General features: G+C 38.6%; 1 protein-coding gene across 3 annotated transcripts in view; it reads left to right on the top strand.

Annotated features, from left to right (window-relative positions):
• Window positions 1-20,601, top strand: part of LOC137132790 (calcitonin gene-related peptide type 1 receptor) — a 29,559-nt gene that overhangs the window by 1,518 nt on the left and 7,440 nt on the right. Inside the window, exons 1-9 of one of the 3 annotated variants that reach the window (XM_067515761.1) lie at window positions 10,191-11,127; window positions 16,480-16,588; window positions 17,267-17,420; window positions 17,641-17,751; window positions 18,423-18,535; window positions 19,372-19,463; window positions 19,570-19,696; window positions 20,003-20,156; window positions 20,295-20,355. In XM_067515761.1, coding sequence (XP_067371862.1) covers window positions 11,087-11,127; window positions 16,480-16,588; window positions 17,267-17,420; window positions 17,641-17,751; window positions 18,423-18,535; window positions 19,372-19,463; window positions 19,570-19,696; window positions 20,003-20,156; window positions 20,295-20,355 — 962 coding nt within the window. In that variant the 5' untranslated portion in view covers window positions 10,191-11,086. Of the gene's footprint in view, window positions 1-10,190; window positions 11,128-16,111; window positions 16,368-16,479; window positions 16,589-17,266; window positions 17,421-17,640; window positions 17,752-18,422; window positions 18,536-19,371; window positions 19,464-19,569; window positions 19,697-20,002; window positions 20,157-20,294; window positions 20,356-20,601 lie in introns of those variants that run through there. The other 2 variants (XM_067515763.1, XM_067515762.1) reach the window with 2 other exon arrangements.

Genomic DNA, 20,601 nt, shown 5'->3' with positions numbered 1-20,601 from the left:
TTCAATTCAACATAATCACTTTAAACTCTGAATTCTGACATTTTCCTTAATTTGAGTTTAAAAGCCAGAGTTGTGAAAAGAAAAGTCAGGTCTCAAATGAAATATATCTTGAGCCTATACAGGAAGATCCTTCTTTACAACCCCAACAAGAAATGACTTTAGCAAAATCCCCGTCACCCAGCACAGTATGTGCTTCTAGGAAAACCAAGTTTGTAAAACTAGAACTACTTCAGGAAATATTCTGGTTATGGTTGAATATGTAATAATTATAAGAGGTAAAAAATATTCTTACATTATGTTTTTATGACTCAATATAGTAAACTTAAATCTACTACGATCCAAAAGTATTACGTTTAGGAGTTCCATGCTAAGAATACAAATAATCGGGATCAGCGGTGGTTTAATTAATAGTTGCCTAGCAACGCAGTTATCACAGTTTAGCTAAACGATTGCCAATGTATTGATTGCTGCAAATAATGACTTGACATCACCTCACACATCAAAGTAGTGACAAGACAGTGACACACAATACAATAATCTCCCTTGGGAGTAAAACTAAAATAGTCTCACTTTTGATTTTTGTTCATGTTCCGTTTGCTTTCATGAAGACCCATTGATAAAACACGATTTTAAGGCCTTTTAGTTAACTGTTCACTTATAACATCTGGCACTTGTGCCAGATGTGCAAGTTGTACGTCAGTGTGATGTCAGCAATTCAACCACAGAGTGTGTTTGTTTTGTTTTGTTTGAGTCATACTTAGCAAAAAAGATTCCATCAAAAACTCTGGAAAATAAACAATAATTCGAATGTGTTATTTGAATGTTATTTTTGGTTATTGCCTTAATTTTGTCGATCTTTTAACGGCCCCTCTGTAGTTAGGTAGCGCTATGCTGCGGCTCTCATGCTACATGTTCACAAATAACAGTCCAATTTTACCACTGACACGTCATAAATGTGAATTGTAATCGCAAACCTCTTTCTCTTGATCAAAGAACACAGGGACAGTTATATAATAGATATATTTATAAAACTGGGCTTCTACCTCACTGTCCAAGCAGGAGAGAAAGTCAGTCAAATTATCATGCTGAGTGTTTACTGCCCACTTCAGAAAAACAGCTGTTAAATGTGGGTGAGACAAACGTCTTGGCAGCAGAGCTTTGGAAGCCCTTCCGATCTCCATGGTACGGTGGAGCTGTTTCTAAAGCAATGACATTTAAAAGTTTGAGCGAGTGATATCTCATTGATACTGTATTGTAGGTGATACCTCATAAAGCATACAGGAGCCCTGTGGTGCACAAGGGTTGACTTTAGATTCATTTCTTTGCAGTAAAGCAGCACATGATTGATTTTCTTTCTGTCTCTACCTTCAGGAGCTAGAATGATGCTGTGTTGCTTGTTGTTTATCTTTTCTTGATCATATGCATGTAAAGCTTATGTGAAGGATCCAAAATGCCTGCAAACACTCTTGGCAACCCACACTGCAAAAAAGAAGACAGCCAGGCTTATATTCACAGAAAAATGATGATGCTTAGGAAAATGAACCCCTGGTAAATGATGAGGACACACAGGGATTCTGCCCCCTGCATCTTATTGATGTACTGTGTTGTGCTGTGTGCTGTTGTGGATACTATGAGTTATGAGTCCACCAGTTTCATTTTCTTGCAGCATCTTTCACTGTCCTTCAGCTGCATTCAAGTTGAACCTTTATCTCATATCAAATGATCACCCTAGGTATACATTGTATGATTTTTTTGTTTGCCTACCCCAGGCTGAGCTTATTGTATTACACAGAAGCGCAGTGATGTACATATGCACTCGTCTTACTTAGGTCCTGGATTCAGTTTCAGGGATGTGAAGCCTTCGGAGGTAATTCTTCCACTCATACATTATGGAGAGTCATTTTTTTTTTTTTTCCTTTTTAAGCTCTCGATTTCAGCACACAGGCTGCCTGACAGGACCTGTGATTGGTTACTCTTCACAAACAGCATCACCGTGGATGTGCAGTGGTTGGCAGTGCGAGCTGCAGTGCTTTGGAGGATAAGAGAAAGTGGAAAGAGGCTGTGTGGTTTCTATGGGTGTTCCATGTTTGTGTCAGTTAAACAAATCCTTGTAACACAGGCGCCCTGATTTAGTGTGTGGGAGGGGGCTTCTGACCTACAGGAAAGGGTCCCTGGGAGACTCTGTGCGTCTGTTTGTCTCCCAAAGGTTGAACCTTCAGTGTCGTACAAGGAGCATTGAAACCAAAATTAGTTCATGTAAAATGCAACTACCACCTTTGTTCAAGGGTTTGACATAACAGTGCATTAATGAATAATTAGTAACAGTAAGTGCAGGGATCTCTTGGATTTGAAGAGCTCCTTTTCCAGCCAGCACACGCTACTTTGGACCCTTCTTCCACGCTGCATTTTCCGCTGCTGTGAGCAAATGTCTGCAGAAGACATTGCTGCTGGATTTCTAATTAGCTCACTTACTCTACTGTGAAAATGTGACTATTAATGTTGTCAAATTCAGTCTGCCGTTAAAAGTGGCAAAACCTCTCCCATCTCTTATTGTAGCTAATTGCTTTTAAAGCTTATAAAAGACCTACATTACTTAAGTCCTCTGAAAATTCAGTGCATTGTTGTCCATATTTATAGTAGTCATTATCACAGCTTCTTGTGTGACATGAATGAATTCTAAATTTTGACTGGCTGCTAGGGGGATGTGGTTATTTTTGGTAAACCAGACAACTCAAGTAGGAAGTTATTTTTGCAAATTGAAAGGCTTGCAACACACAATAGCCGGATCAATTTAGTTTTATATGTTGTAATATTGCATTTATAACTCTGTAACAAATCTGATGACTAAAATGTGGCCCAGTATTAACTCTGTGTACAGCTAGAAGGTCATTGTTCAGCCTGCCGGGTGCATGTTTTCCCTGTGCTTAGGAAGGTTTTCTCCCACAGACATGCGTGTAAGCTTAATTTGTAACTAAATTATTCCTAATTCGCTTTATAAGTGAAATCTATGGGACACACATTCACATTCAGGTAAGTCTAGATTTACTGTTTTTAAATCAATGTGATCAAGCTACTCACTGACCCGTTATCTGTATCAGTCCAAACATATGGCGTAGTAGGCCCCTACTTTACCTGCCAATAGGTAAAAACACGGTAGGTTGTTAATATTCAATTTAATTTAATTAAACTTTATTTATATTGTGCCAATTGACAACAAATTCATCTCACGGCACTTTACAGAAGTTAATACTATAAAAATATATGGAGAGAACCCAACAATTCCGTGAGCAAGCCCTAGGCAACAGTGGAGAGGGAAAAACTCCCTTTAACGAAAGAAACCTCCAGCAGAATATTATGTGATATCATAAACCAGACCTTTGTTGTCATAGTTACAGTAGAAAATTTATTATTTTCTACTGTAACTATTATTCTACTATAGATTATATAGATTTTCTACTTATTAGAATATCTATTATTTCTATAAAAGTTATTTAGTTACATTTAGGCACGAAACTACAAGGTTAACTCTAGAGAAAGGGTCATGGTTTAAGTTAAAGTAACATTTTTTTTTTTTTTTTGTCCTTTCGGCTTATCCCGTGAGGTCAAGGTTGCCAGAGCAGATCATTGTCTGCATGTTGATTTGGCACAGTTTTTACGCCGGATGCCCTTCATGACGCAACCATCCCAAATTTCTACCGGGCTTGGACCAGCACTTCACTGCTGGGGAGGGGAATGGGCTGTTGGGGGTAACGGAAAAATGCGGACAAATTCATTAATATAATATTAAAATACATTTCTCTCTATAATATGAAATTAATAATATTGAATAAAACATACTCAAACCAACATAAACTGGTGTCTCTTGTTTAAACAAAACCCAGCCACATACACAGATTGCCACTCTTGTTTCTGCCATATTTACTGTTGCCACACAAACTGGCAGTAGGCTAGTTGGTAGCCTACTGAACCATACCAATGAAACATGGAAACAACTGACAGCAGCCCCTGGGATTGCATGATAACAATTTAACTAGCTGACTCACCTATTCTTTAAAAGCTTCTCTTTGTGCCTAGTCAGTGCCGTTTCATATTCTGACACATGTTCTACACGTAAAGTATAAGTTTGGTAATTTTCTAAATCAATCAAAATTTCCGTACGGATGTTAAAGCTAAATCGGAATTTTCTCAACTGTCCAAAAACTATTAAAAACCCATTAGCCGCTATAACAAATATAGCACCGTGTCCTCCGATTTGGCACTTGCTTGTACTGGGGCTGGGGAACTGTGCATGCGCATTTAATGAGGAATTACGGTGACTCGAAAGAGTGTGGACAATCCTCACAAGGGTGCTAGTTTTCAGAATGAAAAACACATCATGCAGTGCAGTGCTGTGTCTGGCTGATGTGTTTATAATAGTCTATAATAGTTTTCTAGCAACATTGGAGGACTATGGCATCAACAAACGAGCCAATCCAGGCTGCAGGCTGATAACCAAAGTTATCCTTTAATCAGCCCTGTTTCACTGGCCACAGAGAAGTTTCCTATGGTGTGATTGGTTGCATGTGTATAATGAGAAAAGACAATCAAATAGTTATTCGATTGTAAAAAATTAATTGACAGCTATTTTGATAACAAATGTATTGTTTAATATTTCAAGTAAAATGGCCCCAATTCACTGGTTGTCTGTGGTGCAGGAAGGTAGAGCGGTCGTCCACCAATCCTGCAGTTGTTGGTTCGATCCCCAGCTCCTCCGGTCACATGTCCTTGAGCAGGACACTTAAACCCAACTTAGTTGCTCGCAGTGAGTGTTGGCCAGCTGCATAGCAGCTCCCCCACCGGTGTGTGAGTGTGTGTGTGAATGGGTGAATAAGGAGCAGTGTAAAACACTTTGAGTGCCAATAGGTAGAAAAAGCGCTATATAAGTGCAGAACATTTACCAATTGTAATTTATAATGGTTTTAGATGGTTACATGTGCAAAGCAAACTAATAAAAACATCACCGTGGCCCAAAACAATGGCTGCTTTCACTAATTTTTACATTCCATTGAGTAAATAGTTAATAATGAAATAATCAGACAATTTACCAATATTTATTCAATCAAGAGTTGCAGCCAATGTGAGATCTTTATAGTTAATTTATATTGTAGCTTGCACAGTGTTTTTGTTCAAGTAACTTGAATCTGTTAATAATGACGTGAATAGCTCCCTTACAGGTCAAGTCTAGGGCCCATAGCAAGCACAGGGTGGATTTTCCTTGGCTTCCAGCCCAAGAGTTATTTTTGTCCTAGAAGTACCTGTAAAGAACCACTCACACCAGTCTTAGAAGACCCAATGTACCCTGTCAGTACTGTGGGACCCCATCGGACACTGGGGATGTTGTAACAATATAATGATCATTTCTGTCTCATTCATATTACTATAATAATTAAACCTCCTTAGTACCTTACTGCTTTTTCATGCCAGGCTTTTGTCTGGGATTAGCGTATGCGGCAAGTGTGAGACCCCCTCTTACTAACAATGTTACTAAATGTTACTAACCGCTGTGGAAAGCAACAGCAGGAGACAGAAATCCTTGACAGAAAAGAGAAACAAACCTGCTAGGAAAGTTATGTGCTTGTGTCAGCTGCCTGACAGCCGGGGCACTTAAAGCACATGACAAACAAAACCTAGTGACCTGTGAAGATGTAGCTCATGTAGTGGAAAGAATTGGTGGAATTAGCCCCTCTTTCCCACCAGAGTCTAGTGTATGCAGGTTAGGCTATTTTAAACACTACAAGCCCCTCCAAGCCCCACAACCAGCACAAAACATGTACATTAACACCAAAGGGGGATTAATAGCAGTTATGCAGGTGCAGTGAGCTATGAATCCCCATTTATTTTTAACCAGTTTATTTTTATCTAGGTATTTGTACTATTCCTTTTGCATAGACTGGATGCCTCTGGAATTTGATCCTCTGGAAAGACCCCTACTGTTATCCTGCCCCACACAGGCAACTAAAAACAACCATGGTGTTGCTGATGTTTTATTGTCCTTGAAATGGTCATACCAGATGCCATGTCTATGTTTTTACATACTAACAAGTACGTGTACAGTGTTTGATACCATAGTTTAAATGATAGATGGATATTACACATATGTACAGTTATCATATAGCCACAGCCAGGAGGCAGTTATCTTTCTAAGCAGTTCTTGGGGAAGTGGAAACAATGGGGGAAGTACAGGAATAGAATCCACCCATCTATATATTACATTCCATTTATTTAATATATACTAAATGGACACATCATGTTTTACAGAGAGTGGCAGTATGTGTAGCTATTGTTTTTTTGAATAATCAATTTGATAAAAAGTGGTAATTTAGTTTGTCAGAGCCGAGCAAGCATAAAAGCAGTATTCAGTACAACGCAGCAACGATAACTAATGCTAAATACTAAATTACAAATAAAAGTTTGAGTTTAATCACGGAGGTATTATCAGCTAAGTGTTAAACATAGAGCTACACAATTTGCATAAAATGTTACATTAACAACACTGACGTATATACATTTTAACTTGTGCAAGTGGAACTTTTCAATGCATTATTATTTATAGTAAATTAAATAACACATTAAATGTGTAATATAGATCATTTGAATTGCAGTGTTTTATCTATGCTGTTTCTTTTTAGGAAATCCCGAAGTAAATTTGAAGTAAGCTGATGATGGTGTAGGAACAAACGAAGAAAGAAAAAAACTTTTCATTGTTCCTACCCCAATGATAAAATTTTGCTTGATGCAAAACTTGACAAATGTTTGTAGTTTTTACTACTTAATGATTTTATATGACAGATTTTTACCGTGGTGTCAATAGAATATAAAAAGCTATTTGGTAACAGTGACAGCTGTGTGATGACTGCTACTTTTTTTCTGAAATGTATTGGAATAGAAGCAGCAGAAGTAGTAAAGTAAAATTGATGCTCAAGTAAAGTGCAGCACTTGAGTAAATGTACTTACTTAAATTCCGTCGCTGCAGCCGGGCTAGCGGCTTCTTGTTAAACTAACAAGCAGTTGGCTCCAGCTCCATGGCAGTTGTTTCATCTGTCTCATTTAACAAGAAAAGTCAATAAGCAAATTTCTCATTTTTGAGTTGTGTGACTAAAAGCTGACAGATGACAGGAGAATGTGGACAATAACATCAGTATTAACCCATAATTGGCTTTAACAGGGGTTCCTTTTAATAAGCATTTCGGATGTGTAGTCGGAGCTGATGTTAAACCACCTTTACTCAATAACATCTCTCTATCAGTGAGCTGTGGTGCCCAATTTTCCACTCTGGTGATGCTGCTGTGTTTGGCAGCTTCTCACACTGTTCCACTGCTTACATGCAATGGCTTTGGCTTTTTTGTATCTTATGTACAAACTGAAAAGTGCAGACCTTGTTTCCTGCTTCATGCTGCTTCCAAAACTCACATTAAACTAATAAACGTTTGGAAAACCAACAGATGGTTCACATTCAGCTCAGTTCAATATACACCTGTTACTGCTACTGTGATTAAAAGTTGAATGTCATGGTATTTTCTGCTCATCTCGTGTGTATATACTGAATGTGGTTGTAAAGATTTGAAGCCACATCCAATAGTAAACTAATGTTCTGCTGGTGTTCTATTTAAAGTGCTTACTTCCCGCTGTGTTTTGGCCTTTGGCTGATCTGAACAGCTTCAAAACACCTTCTTTTTCTCAGACAGTTTTGCCCTAATTGCTACTAAACTTGGCAGAAACTCCCCATGGACTAATCTCTCAATGTAGTTGTCAAAACATTTTAAAAAGTCTTAATTGGAATGAATAAGTGACATGCAAGGTACTTTATAAAATCTTAGCTGGATAATAATATGAATCATTCACAAAATGTCAAACTGTAACCAGATGTTGGCAGTTTTAAAGCTCCGTTAACCAATTATGACAAGTGACCACATTGTCATGTGAATGGTGATGAACCCACAACCAAAAAGCACCACACTCACCTCCCAGCTTGTTTCACTGCCCCCAAGTGGCCAAGGAACCCACTATTGCGGCTTTAAAAATGAAAGCCAAAGGCAGCCAAGCTAATAAAGGTAAATGTAACTGCTGCACAACATTGCCCAATATTGCAAATTATATTATGATATGAAAAAATACAGAAAATTTCACCAGATGATTAAACGGCTTTATTTTGACAGCAGTCATTCCAAAATGATTGTGGGGGATTTTCCTCCTCTTCTTTCTTCTTCTGTCTTTAGTCGCTTTTTGATATGTAAAATGTATCGTGTATGTGTCATGGTGCTACAAAGATCCAGAGGTGGGTATGTAAAACGTCAAAATGCAGCACTCCAGGCAGACGTCTTATGTACGTTACGTTACTCATGGAAAGCGAGAGTCCTGTGAGAGTTTTTCTTTTGCATCAAGGAGCAAAAAAGTCTCATCATGATGTGTTGGAGTTAATTAGCTTTACCCGATATTGCAGATCCTGCGATGTGACTGTCGGCATGCGCACAGCGCAGTGACAACGCAGACAGTCTAACCAGATGGAAACAGAGAAGTGCTGTAGTATTCATAATCCAAGCTATTGGCAGACAGAACATTAATACTGGATGGTCCAAATTCCACATGACATTCAATGCATCTATTTAACAGAACTGACTAACCTTAGGTAAAGCCTGTCAGGCTGCTTAGAAAAAGTAACACAGACATGAATCGTTTGCTTTCAAAGGGACAGTAACTCCACTAGGTGCTCTGCTTGCTCAGCTACCATCCCATTTTCCACACAGGTACTTTCAGCCTTGCTTTTAAAAGAGCATACTCTGCTCTACATTGGTATGAGCTATACACTTAATCGCCAGTGCCATTCATTCCTTGGGTCCCTGTTCTTTGACTGGACAGCCTCCATCAGTTGAATGACCAAAGTGACTGGCTGCATCGCAATATTTAGCACCAGTCTGAGTCTCTTCTGTCTTAATTTCCTTTTGATCTTCACTTAGTATTAGAATCTATTCTTCTCTTTGTGCTATAGTTGTAAGTCGTAAGTAGATCCATGTGCTTGCCCTGAGAACATTGGCACGGTGGCAATGAGGGCGTCAACGCAATGACATGAATACTTAGGCATCCGTTGTTGACTGATGCTTGACCAGTGGAGCACAACTGTTTCCATGTTAATGCAAAGAATATTGCGTGCATCAGTCAGGGCGTGTGGGTTGAGAGTTTAGTAGGTCTCTTTATACAACAAAGACCACGCCTCCTTCACATCTGTGCGGGATTGTTATTGTTTCCACTGACATCTGGTGATGCCCCTGGCAAGTTGGAGACTTGCATGAGGTTTGATGTCGTGTCCAAGACTTGGTAACATCAGTTAGTGAGATGTTAAACTCTTAATTCAGACTTTTTTTTTTTTCAGGAACAAAAGAGATGTGTCTGCTTGAGAGAAAGCTCTCTCAGCGGAACCACATGTCTTTATTAAAAAAGACAAAAAAAACTGCTTCTTTAATTCAGCCCCTATATCCACTCTATTCAACCAAGCTCCTGTTGCACTCAGATAGTGTGACACTAATTAGTCTTGAAAGTGAACATATTGCTTCTCGCTCACGTCGAAACTTTTTGTCAGAATCACAGAATCAATAACATAAAAGGGTGATGAGGAGCCAAGCATCACAAGGCATTTGAACGTTAACATTTAGCAGATGCAGACAATCATAGACAATAAAGAGCTTTCTATTATTAGCGTTCCACTGATGTTAAAAGCAGGCATTGGTATGCAGACAGTTCAGTTGGATGCACGCTACAGACTTGCTCATTACTGTGGGGTGATAACACCAGCAGCACCTGCAGTCCTCAAGCAGTTTCCCACTCAGTGTGTTTGCTAGCCGAGCCTGGCAGATTAAAAACGCAGACCTGAGCCACGTGTGGGACACACTGCATGCAAAGCAAAACTGGGTTTGTTAGTGTCTGCAAAAAACATCATGATGCACAGCATGCTGAGGAAGAGTGAACGGATGCGAGTACGGCCCCACAGCTTAGACAGTCATCTGTTCCCGTAATTATGTTTACTCCCAACGTTCACAAACCAAGACTAAGGAGTTCATATTAAGGGTGCTGGACTGGTGCCCCTGTCAAGGTGATTTTGTGACTTTAATACAAATCCTGTGCTCGTTGGTCATAATCACATTCTAACACTATATCAGTTTTTCTTTTAAACTATAAAATGAAAACATTCTGGATGAAGGTAATGCTGATCGAAGCATATTCCTTGTATGTGTTAAAATACTTGGCCAATGAAGCTGATTCTGATTCTGCTAGAGTAATATTTCCTTGTTACCTAAACAAACAGAACAATGATGGTTTACAGCGCAGCTTACAATAAAGCTCCATGGGTTATGTTCTGTTCATTTGATCATATTACTTGATTCAAAGTCATGTAAATACTGTTTTGGATTAAATAACATAACAGCCCAAATTAATTTTATAAAAGAAATGTTTTTATTGCTTTTGAAATATACATGTAAAATCCAATTTTCATATGCTTTTGTGTATCAGATTTTGCTTGGAGCATGATCCTGAACCAACAGTTTCCTGACTGATTCTGTTTATAGAAATTATAAAAGGAATATGAGCCCTGCTATTTCCTGTGCCAGGTTATTTCTTGTTGTTTATACTGTGCTGTACAGTAGTTTGGAGTTTAAATTTCATAGACTGATAAGAATCAAGCAAACATCATTATACATTACCACAGCATTTACTTTTGCCTTCTGGGCAGATGCTTCTTTATGAATCAGATAATATTTAGTGTCATTTTAGGTTTTCTTAGCTTTTACTCCATTGAGTAATAACAGAGCAAAAACTGTACAAAGTTCACATATTGATTGTTGTGCACCTGCATGTAAGGGCCACATCAAGCCCATATCCTGTTGAAGAATGAGACAGTAATTATGCTTAAGCTCTCACCAGAGCTAATGGACATCCGAATGCAACTGATTGGAAAGTGGAGTCACACATCCTGTGAGGGCTAAAGGATGTTTACAGCACAGCACAACATCTCTACAGGGACAGTTGAGAAGTACAGGCTGAGCTCTGGCACTGGATGAGAAGACAACAGCTGTTATGCAGAGGCTGTTTTTCCAGGTACCTTTCTGTATGCTGGCAGATGTAATAGGTGATGTCAACTCTTCTGCAAAGTGTACATGACTAACCACTTCTGTGAAACACTCAGAGGTCCTATAGATAATATCAGACCACCCACAGTTTGCCTCAGACTGTTGTTGGATTAAGTTAACAGATCAATTATCAAGTGCTGTGTCTCTGTGGAGATTGTTTTCTTAGCTTTGAGCTGCAACTAGCAACAATAAAATATTTATAAAATGTTTGTTTATTCATCAGTTATTTTTTCATTTCTTTGGCTTTGTGGAACATTAAATTGTTTGTTCATTCCGTTCTGCATAGCTGTTGATGTAAGACATGCGGATTTTTGTGGTGATAGGAGAAATGTAACATTTGGATCTTTTTGTATCAGTTACTGCTTTAACTAGTGCAAAATGAATGGGTTTTTATGTGATGTACTGTAAAACCAGAGATAAATGGTGTATTGATTACTGTATAAACCAGCTGATAGTCGAAGAATAGAATATTCTTCTTTCCAATAATTTTCAGATTCTTTAAACCCATCTACTATTCTCCACCACGAAGTGAAAATGTTACATTGTAGTATAAATAGTACAGCATGGTTGCAGATTCCGAGTGTTGCTCTGACGTATTGTATTTGCAAGGCTTTCAAATTTAGGCCACTGTTACTGTCCCACACATAACAATGAAGAAACTCGTCATCTCACACAAGTAGTTTTCACTTGTATATTTATTCTTTACGACTCAATTTTAACGTCTCATGACATTTTCATACTGAGGATGACTGGCAACCCTGCATCTCACCCTATGACAGCTGGGATAGGCTCCAGCACCACGCAACCCTGGACAGGATGAGTGGTTACAGATAATGGATGGATGAATAGTTTCCTAATAGACATAGTTCACGATCATCCAAGACCTTAATATTTTCTCAGAAGTCCATGTAGTCCAAACCATGGTCACCGTGAAAAAAAAAAAAACACTCTTTATTCATTCATGGATTTTATTACCCATGCCCCCCTTACTCAAAAAAAGGCTGTGTGGAGTTGACTATACTGTACTTTAGTATATTGGAAGTGTAATGTAAATCCCATTCACTACTCTATGTTGTTTATAACTTGTCTGCAGCTTTACTTGTTTAACACATAGTATTGTTTTTCTCAGTTAAATAGCCCATTTATAGCTAAAACCAACAAAATGTCATGGTGGAAATTCCCATCTGGATGCGAAGGGTCAGTCATTTTTCTTCACCACCTTTATGGTTTGTTAAATGGTTTTATATGAGCAGAAAATGGAATGAGAAACAAATCCAAACTACTGTAGCTGTGTGAAAAATTCCAGCACATATTGGGAAGGCATTCTTTAACATCTGTTTTTTGTTGCTATCTGACAAGAGATATCCTCAGTATGGGTCTGCTAATGTATGAAAACAGCCCCGGCCAACAAACAGCAGGGAAACCTGGCAAAGAAGAGTGTGCTGTGTCTCCATTTTTGTGTGTCTGGATGCAGACATTCTGTATGTGCCAGAGCAGCTGATCTTTTTCTGGCTGTTCGTTCATTATGTTTTACAATCCGGCTTTCAGTAAGCCCCTCCCCTCCCCAGTGTACTGCTGTTTTAATTCTGAACAGACCTGTGGAGGCACTGGGCCGGTCCCTCTGGTGACAGAGCTGCAGGGAGACTTACAAAAATCAACAGAGTCAAATCCCTCAGTTATGTACAAATTATTGCCTGACTGCTTGAAAAAGCTGCAGGATTTGCATAATTCATTTCACAAAAAAAAAAAACAAACAAAAAAAACCTAGGTATAAAAAAAGTACATTAGCAGTCTTACAAAAAGTGTGTGCGCATGTTTTACTGATTTACTGAGCATGGAGGAGAAGACACATTGCGAGGGTAGAAAGCACATTATCACATATGAAACATTTCCAGTCATTCATGGTTTACTTTAGGAAGCATTCAGGCCTTTTCGCTTTTTGCACATTTTACTGTATTGTAAGTGTGTTTTCAAATGGAGTGGATGAATTTGCAATTTGTGTCTATTAACCTACACACTATAACAAGTAATGGTCTTGCAAATTAAAAAACAAAAACAACTATAACCTCTCATCAATGTACAGTAAGTATTCATACCCGAAATTCAATACTTTGCAGAAGTCACTTTTGCAGTAAAAACAGTTCTAACACCTCTTATGTGTCTGCATGCTTCTTACACCAGGATTTGGGCAGTTTGTCCTGTGCTTCCATGCAGATCCTCTCAGGTTCAATTCGTTTGGATGGGAAGTGTCTGTGAACTGTCATGTCCAGGTCTTTTTACAGATGTTCTGCGAGGTTAAGTCTCTACATTGATTTGGCCAAAGTTTGTCCACTCAAGAACAGTCAGACTTGACTTGAAGCTACTCCAGTGTTGTCTTAGCAGCTTCCTTTGACCATGGTAATATTTTTAGGTGAACCCTCACCCCATTCTCAGATCTCCTGCACTCTGGGGCAGGTTTTCTTGGAAGACTGTCCACGATCATCCTTCTCTCAATTCTTAACACTCCCAGAAAAGTTGATGCCCATATGATGGTGCAGCCACCACCATGCTTCACTGTGGGGGTGATTGTAACCAGGTTACAATCAGTGCCTAGTGCTTGTCAGGCATAGTGACTACAGAACCTTAATCCTCCCTGCCCAGTGGTCCTCCCTGAAGAGTTCTGGTATTTTCAGAATTCTTCCATTTCACAATTACTGAGAATCTGGTCCTGGGAACACTCAGAGCCTAAGAAGAGTTTTACACACTTGTCCTTTATTGTCTTAAGACAAAATATTATTGTGGAGGTCTACAGAGAGTTTAGCGGACTTCATGTGCTGGCTTTTGTCCTGAAATGCATTGCGAATACTTTCTAAATCAGCTCTACATTGATGTTCAATGTAAAGATTAGACTTGGTGGAAGCCAGAATGTTACATAAAAAACATAAAGTCATTTTATATGTACGTATCACTGGAGAATGGCACTCACCAGCATTTGCGGGTGTGACTTCGCTAAGAAAGCTTTTGCAGTTTTGAGGACTAGCGTGTCTGTCTCTCAGACCATTCACATACAGCTTGGGTTTGCATATATAAAAGTGAAAGATCAAAATGTACCCAGATGTATATTTGACTAGAAACGGTTTTTAAAACACTAAGAATCACTCAGTCACAATGTGGGTTGTCTTATGTGGGTGTTTCTTCCTCATCTACTTCCGTGCAAACCTGTCCACCACTTGCCAGAGAGAGATGTAGCCAATTCTGTACTCAGAGCTGAAGAGGAGGTTTCTTTCTTGGGATACTGACATTTTTCACATAACCTTCTGTCCATGCAGTTTAGGGAAAAAAAAATTGTTCCGCATAATCAGTCTCCTCATACGCTTGATTTATGCTGAGATAATTTGATTCATTTTCTAACTTCCTGTGCCCTACATGGAAGCCCATGTCCGGCACATCCTTTAAATATTATACCCTTTACAGTGGATTAGTGATTAACACGGACACTGGCTGAAGTATAATCTGCAGGTCTCCTGTTTTCTCTTTCTCTTTCTCATTCGGAGCTGTCATAAGCCGTTAATAACGACCCTGTTTCTCAATGAATAAATACCTTGTGACACCTTTCAGTGTGTGAGGAAAGAATCCTGGGGCATCACCCGAAATGTGTGTATAGATATGCATAATTATGAGTCTTGAAATATTTATAGAGATGGAAAGTAGTGTGTCCAATTAAAGGTCCTGCTTTTTTTTCTTGCTTTTGTACTTTATTTCCCATCTCCTGGTTGTTCCATTCCTTCAACCTTAATTAGACTGTTGCAAATAGAAGTGATAACCCTGATTCCCTAAGGGTGTCAAAGATATTAAATTTACCTTCTGAGTGAGATGCGATCCTCTCCTGCATGCTAAGAATCTTCATGTATGTTATTGTGGGTTCAAATGGTCTCCGTCTCTCACATCCAGCTTGTCCCCTTTCCTGCCTCAGAAAAATGCATATAGCCATCACATTGCTAATAAAAACAGTTTAAAAGAGAGAACTAATTTGTGCCAGACAGGCCTTAAGCTACCCACTTTTTTGCAAAGCAAATTTGTACAACCTGAGGGATGTAATCTCATGAGAAATCCCAGCGGCCTGCAGCTTTGCCAAAGACAACTTTCTTGTCTGATGAGACAACACTATCATAGTGTACAGGACATACAGCTCACGAAACAGCAGTGCAAAGCAGCGTGATGAAAGTGATTTGAAGTCTTAGTTAAATGACTTTTGTCAGGGAACCGGAACATCCTTTATCAACAGGGCTGTGCGGGGCTGATTCCAGCTACTTATTATGTCAGCTGTGTTGTTCTTTGATCAGCACCCCAGGATATTAGCATTGTTAGTAGAGTACATTTAACCCCAAATTGACTTCACATGTACAGTACAGTTTTTGATAGCATGCTATCATTAGATCAGATGAAGGTCGATCCGTGAGGTCACCACATGCAGGTTCTGGTAAAAGCTGGGGGATATGACTACGCAGTTTGTTGTGCGCGATGATTTGAATTGTTTACTTTCCGATGCAATTGCTGCCTGATCTTCCTGATGTAATTATTTTAAAGTTGTCTGGCTTAAAAACTGGACCACTGACATCACATTTTTGACCGTGAGAAAAAAGAAACTGCTTATCAACAGGAACTATATGCCATTTTATTTTGATTAGTCATTTCCACTTATTATTTGCCTCTATTTTGTATTTCTGTTTTCAGGGGTCAAATTTTGGCCATTTTGTTAGGCAAGGATTTGCAATGCGTGTGTAAGAGGGATGGGGCTGGTAGCACGGTTTGGAGAAAAGTGTGACAGCAAGACAGCTGGTTTTGGCATTTGAAAATGAGAATTGCTGAAAAATATATATAACGTATATCAGGGAAAAAATGATCAGGATGGAGCTGCCTGACAGGGGGAGGATGAGGAGGGTCATGGACGCTGCAAGATAGGTAGGTGTGACAGAGGAAGATGCAGATGACAGTGTTGAAATGGAGTTGGAAAGTCGGCTGTGGTGACCCTTAGAGGGAGCAGCCACTAGAAGAACTAATTACTAATTACATCATTGGTGATATTAAGTCTCTTAAGGTGAAATACCGAAGCCCTTAAAATGCCCCTCTAGCAGCGTCTGTTGAAATAGCACCCTATGGTGGCTTGGCTTTTCCTGAAATATAGGGAAACAGCACCCGTCTTTTGACATTACACCATAAAGGCAGCAGGTACCTATTATAAACACTGTGTCTAAACACTTTGTCTACTGCATGTACTAATTCAATATGTGCCTCTTTAGGGTTAGGGTTAACTTTAATAACTGTTTATTCTCCGTTCCAGATCTGCTGTCGGTATCTCATTAATCACCTTTGACATGGCCAAAAGGAAGATGAATGTCATTGGGTGGAGTTGGATCGTGGCACTCATGATGCTGTTTAATCTAACAAAGGTAGGACAAGCTGCAGACACTTGTAAAACGAGCAATATTAGACCATATTATGTTATAAAACAGACCAATTTTCATTTAAGAAAATCTTCAGTACTCATAATCCGTCTCAGTTCACACATGTCTTTTATGCTGGAGTTCACTTTTCAACGATGTCCCATTGAGTTGCTGTATTTCAGTTTTTTTTAGTACAAAAAAAAAGTGCTTTAGGTTGTTCTCTAAGTGAATTAAAAGCTGTAATTGTGTGGTTGGCAATGTTTCTGCAAAGAATCATATTTTCCTCAGAGCCCAAGTGATTTCAGTGGAACCTTGTGTTGTGCTAATACACTGCAGGTACACTGAGTAGGATCCTTACTTTAATACAATGCCATTAATTCAACATACATACCCAAAAGCTTTAAGTGGAACACATTTGGTTATGAATTAGTAATAAAGCTCCGGCATTGGCAAAATGTTTTTTTTTTTAAATATCAGCGGTTTAAAAGTAGTTTCACAACTACAAAGTCACAGACCTTCATCAATATAAATCTAACATGATGACATAGATTTTTTTAAGCTAAAGCAGAGATGTTATGAAGCATACTCGGGCATTATTTCTTAAAAAAGTACTCATGTCTCATATATTTTTATTGTCAGATTTTGGTTTTTTGATAATCCACCACGTTTTCTCCAACCCTGCAGTTTTTTGTGAAAGCAAGTTTGGAAGTCAATGAATCTCAACAGCAGCATCCAACCAACGTGTACCATGAGATTGGACAAACCAGGAACACGATAGTTACTGCACAGTTTGAGTGCTATCAAAAAATAGTTAAGGACAGTACCCACAGCAGACAAGGTATCTGTGCTGTTTCATTGCTCCTTACGGGATGTGTATCAGTGTATCGGTTATTGGTTCTGCCTCATAGTGTAGACACCCAATGGCCCATTTTCACTCTTGGTGTAAATGAATATAATTTTAAAATAATAGTGCTGTTAATTGTGTTGTAATTAGTAAAAACATTTTAACCCATATTCTGTCATTGTCTGGTATCACCTAACACTCTGTGTGCTTTTAGAACCCATGTGTAATCGTACCTGGGATGGCTGGCTGTGCTGGGATGATGCTAAGGCAGGAGTTATCTCGGAGCAGCATTGCCCAGACTATTTCCAGGATTTTGATCCTTCAGGTGAGATTTGTGGTGGATAATAGCCAAACTATTACATTTAGAAGTTAGGCAAAATTTAGTTAGCCTCAACTCCCTAATTGGAGATTTCAGGTCAAGCATTTGCAGGTTGCAATCCCAAACCAATATAAACCTTACAGGATAGCCCTGATAACACTGAGTAGTACTCCTGGTATTTATATATTTATCTGAGTAGTTTGATTCATGTTACTAGGTGAGAACAATAGAACATCTGGAAAAGTACGGCATGTCATCTTCAATCAGACATAAACCAGTTAACACTAATAACCATTAAACATTTGGCTTAATTAGTTGATAAAGTGGGGTTACATGTATTTTTACTTATGTATTATAAAGGAACTTTTATAATCTGAAATGTAAAGCTCTTATAGTGACCCTCATTTACAATACTTGGGTTTACATCAGTGCATGAACGTCTTTATAACTGTAAACTAGTTTTAATTACTGGAACTGTCAGAACGGCACATATTTTAGCAGGCTATGTGTACAGATTCAATTCATGGCTGCATGTTTTAAAATGTTTCGTTCAGTTTCATAGTTTCAGAATTCGATTTTACCTTTATGTGGTTATGGGAAATAACATACAAAGGTGAAAACTACCACAGTATTTGTAATAATTTTGTCTTACATTTATGTGTCATTTTTACCTGCAGAGATAGCTACAAAGATTTGCACTGACAGTGGTCAATGGTTTCTACATCCTGAGAGCAACCGGACATGGACCAACTACACCCGCTGCAATGAACACACCAAAGAAGGCAGAGTGGTTAGTAACTTAATACAATGGCTTTGAAAGAGTATAATGTCGTATAACAGAAAAAGACATGAATCAAGGTCAGCACTGATCTTTTTTGTAGATATCTGTGCAGTTACTTTTTGCAGTGATTACAGGATCATTAAGGTCACTAATGTGCAACGTTTTTAGAGATACTACATCTGTATCTGAAAAGCACTGCTGACCCAATAAATGTTATGCGCCTCCTCCTTGAAATGTATTGTGATGATTCAGTGGTGAGGTTAAAACTATGCAATTTGCTAGGAAATTAAAGGAATGAAATTGTATGATCCAGGATTTAGTATATGGAAACTTCGACCTAAAAGGTGGTTAGGGCAGACAGGTTTAAACATTAAATGTTTTTTTAAGATTAAAATTCATAATCTAGCAATCCAGATGATTTCCTGGTTCCACTTACAATGAATGGGTCTGTTGCAGTATGTACTGTATGTCAGTGTAGTACAAGAAATTTAATCAGGCGGAAATTGATGCAAAGAAAGGTTGATGAGTCACCAGAATCATTATGTCCCACGTTTAACTAGGGACTATAAAAATCCATTAGTAAATCTGACATTTTCTTTTCATTCATCTCTTTCCTGTTCAGACTAACTACAGAACATTTTAATAAAACGTGTTTTGACTGCCATCCTCACATGAATAAATGATGTACCGCAAAAGGAAAAGATATGAGTTTACTTTAACAGCGTTTTTATGGAAACGTTTGGTTGAATGGAAACATTGTGGTGACGCTTAATTGTCTAATGTCTCGCAGCATAAGTAGTCATTACATCCAGATAATCTAATTTCTGTCTTTTCTTTCCTTCTAGACTGCAATGAATCTTTTCTACTTAGCCCTCATAGGACATGGACTTTCACTGACCTCCCTCTTCATCTCACTTACAATATTCTTTCATTTCAAGTGAGCAAATAGTCGTCATCTTAACATGTTTTTGCAGACACATATTTCTCATCGCTCACATGAATCGGTAGAATAATGGTGTAATGACATCTTTTGTCTTTTGCAGGAGTCTGAGTTGCCAAAGGATCACTCTTCACAAAAACCTCTTCTTTTCTTTCGTTCTGAACTCGGTGGTCACCATCGTTTGGTTGACAGCAGTAGCAAACAATCAAGAGTTGTTGCAGAGGAATCCAGTGAGTTTATGTGCATACATTTATTGTTATTCATTTTAATTAATTTTACAATCCTCTCATAGATAATTTTACAAAGTTCCATTTAAGTGGTTCTCTTTGCCAGCCTAGTTTTAGTATTTAAATAAAAATCAGGTGAAAAGTTGCTCTAGAATCTACACTCTTGCTAATATTAATTTGTTGTTTCACTTACTGTACATCTTTCTATTTCACTGTGAATGTAGTGCAACAGGGAGCATAGGCGCAGTAAAAACTGTAAAACCCACCATCCAAATTCATTTTGTACATTCATGTTTTTTTTCCCCTCAGACGAGCTGCAAAGTGTCCCAGTTCATCCATCTGTACTTGTTTGGCTGCAATTACTTCTGGATGCTGTGTGAGGGAATATACCTGCACACTCTCATCGTGGTGGCCGTGTTTGCTGAGAAGCAGCATATGATGTGGTACTATCTCCTAGGCTGGGGTACGTAGATAACACACAGACCAGACTCTATAATTGTGATTTTTCCTTAAAGGAAGTTGAAAGCTCCTCAGCAGTTAAAGCAATAAAATAAAAAAATTAAAAAAATACATGCACTCACAGTCACAACTTCTGTTGCAGGCTTTCCTCTGCTTCCAGCATCCATACATGCAATTGCCAGAAGTTACTACTACAACGACAAGTAAGCACCCAAATGTACAATCTAATAATATCCATTACAGTGGCTCAGTTGGTGGAGTGGCCGCCTACCGACCATATGGTCGGAGATTTGTGCCATGCTTAGCCATTTGCTAACCATTTATCAAGGAACAGCTCCTTTGGAATCAAGCTTATAATGTAGAAAAGAGGTAGATTTCTATAATTCTTAAATATGACAATGTTTTGTGAAATTATCTGTGTGTTTATGTGCATCTCGCACACCTGGCTC

This window comes from Channa argus, chromosome 9 (assembly GCF_033026475.1).
Source record: "Channa argus isolate prfri chromosome 9, Channa argus male v1.0, whole genome shotgun sequence".
NCBI classification, from domain to species: domain Eukaryota; kingdom Metazoa; phylum Chordata; class Actinopteri; order Anabantiformes; family Channidae; genus Channa; species Channa argus.
This window is presented reverse-complemented; position numbering and strand designations above follow the sequence as displayed.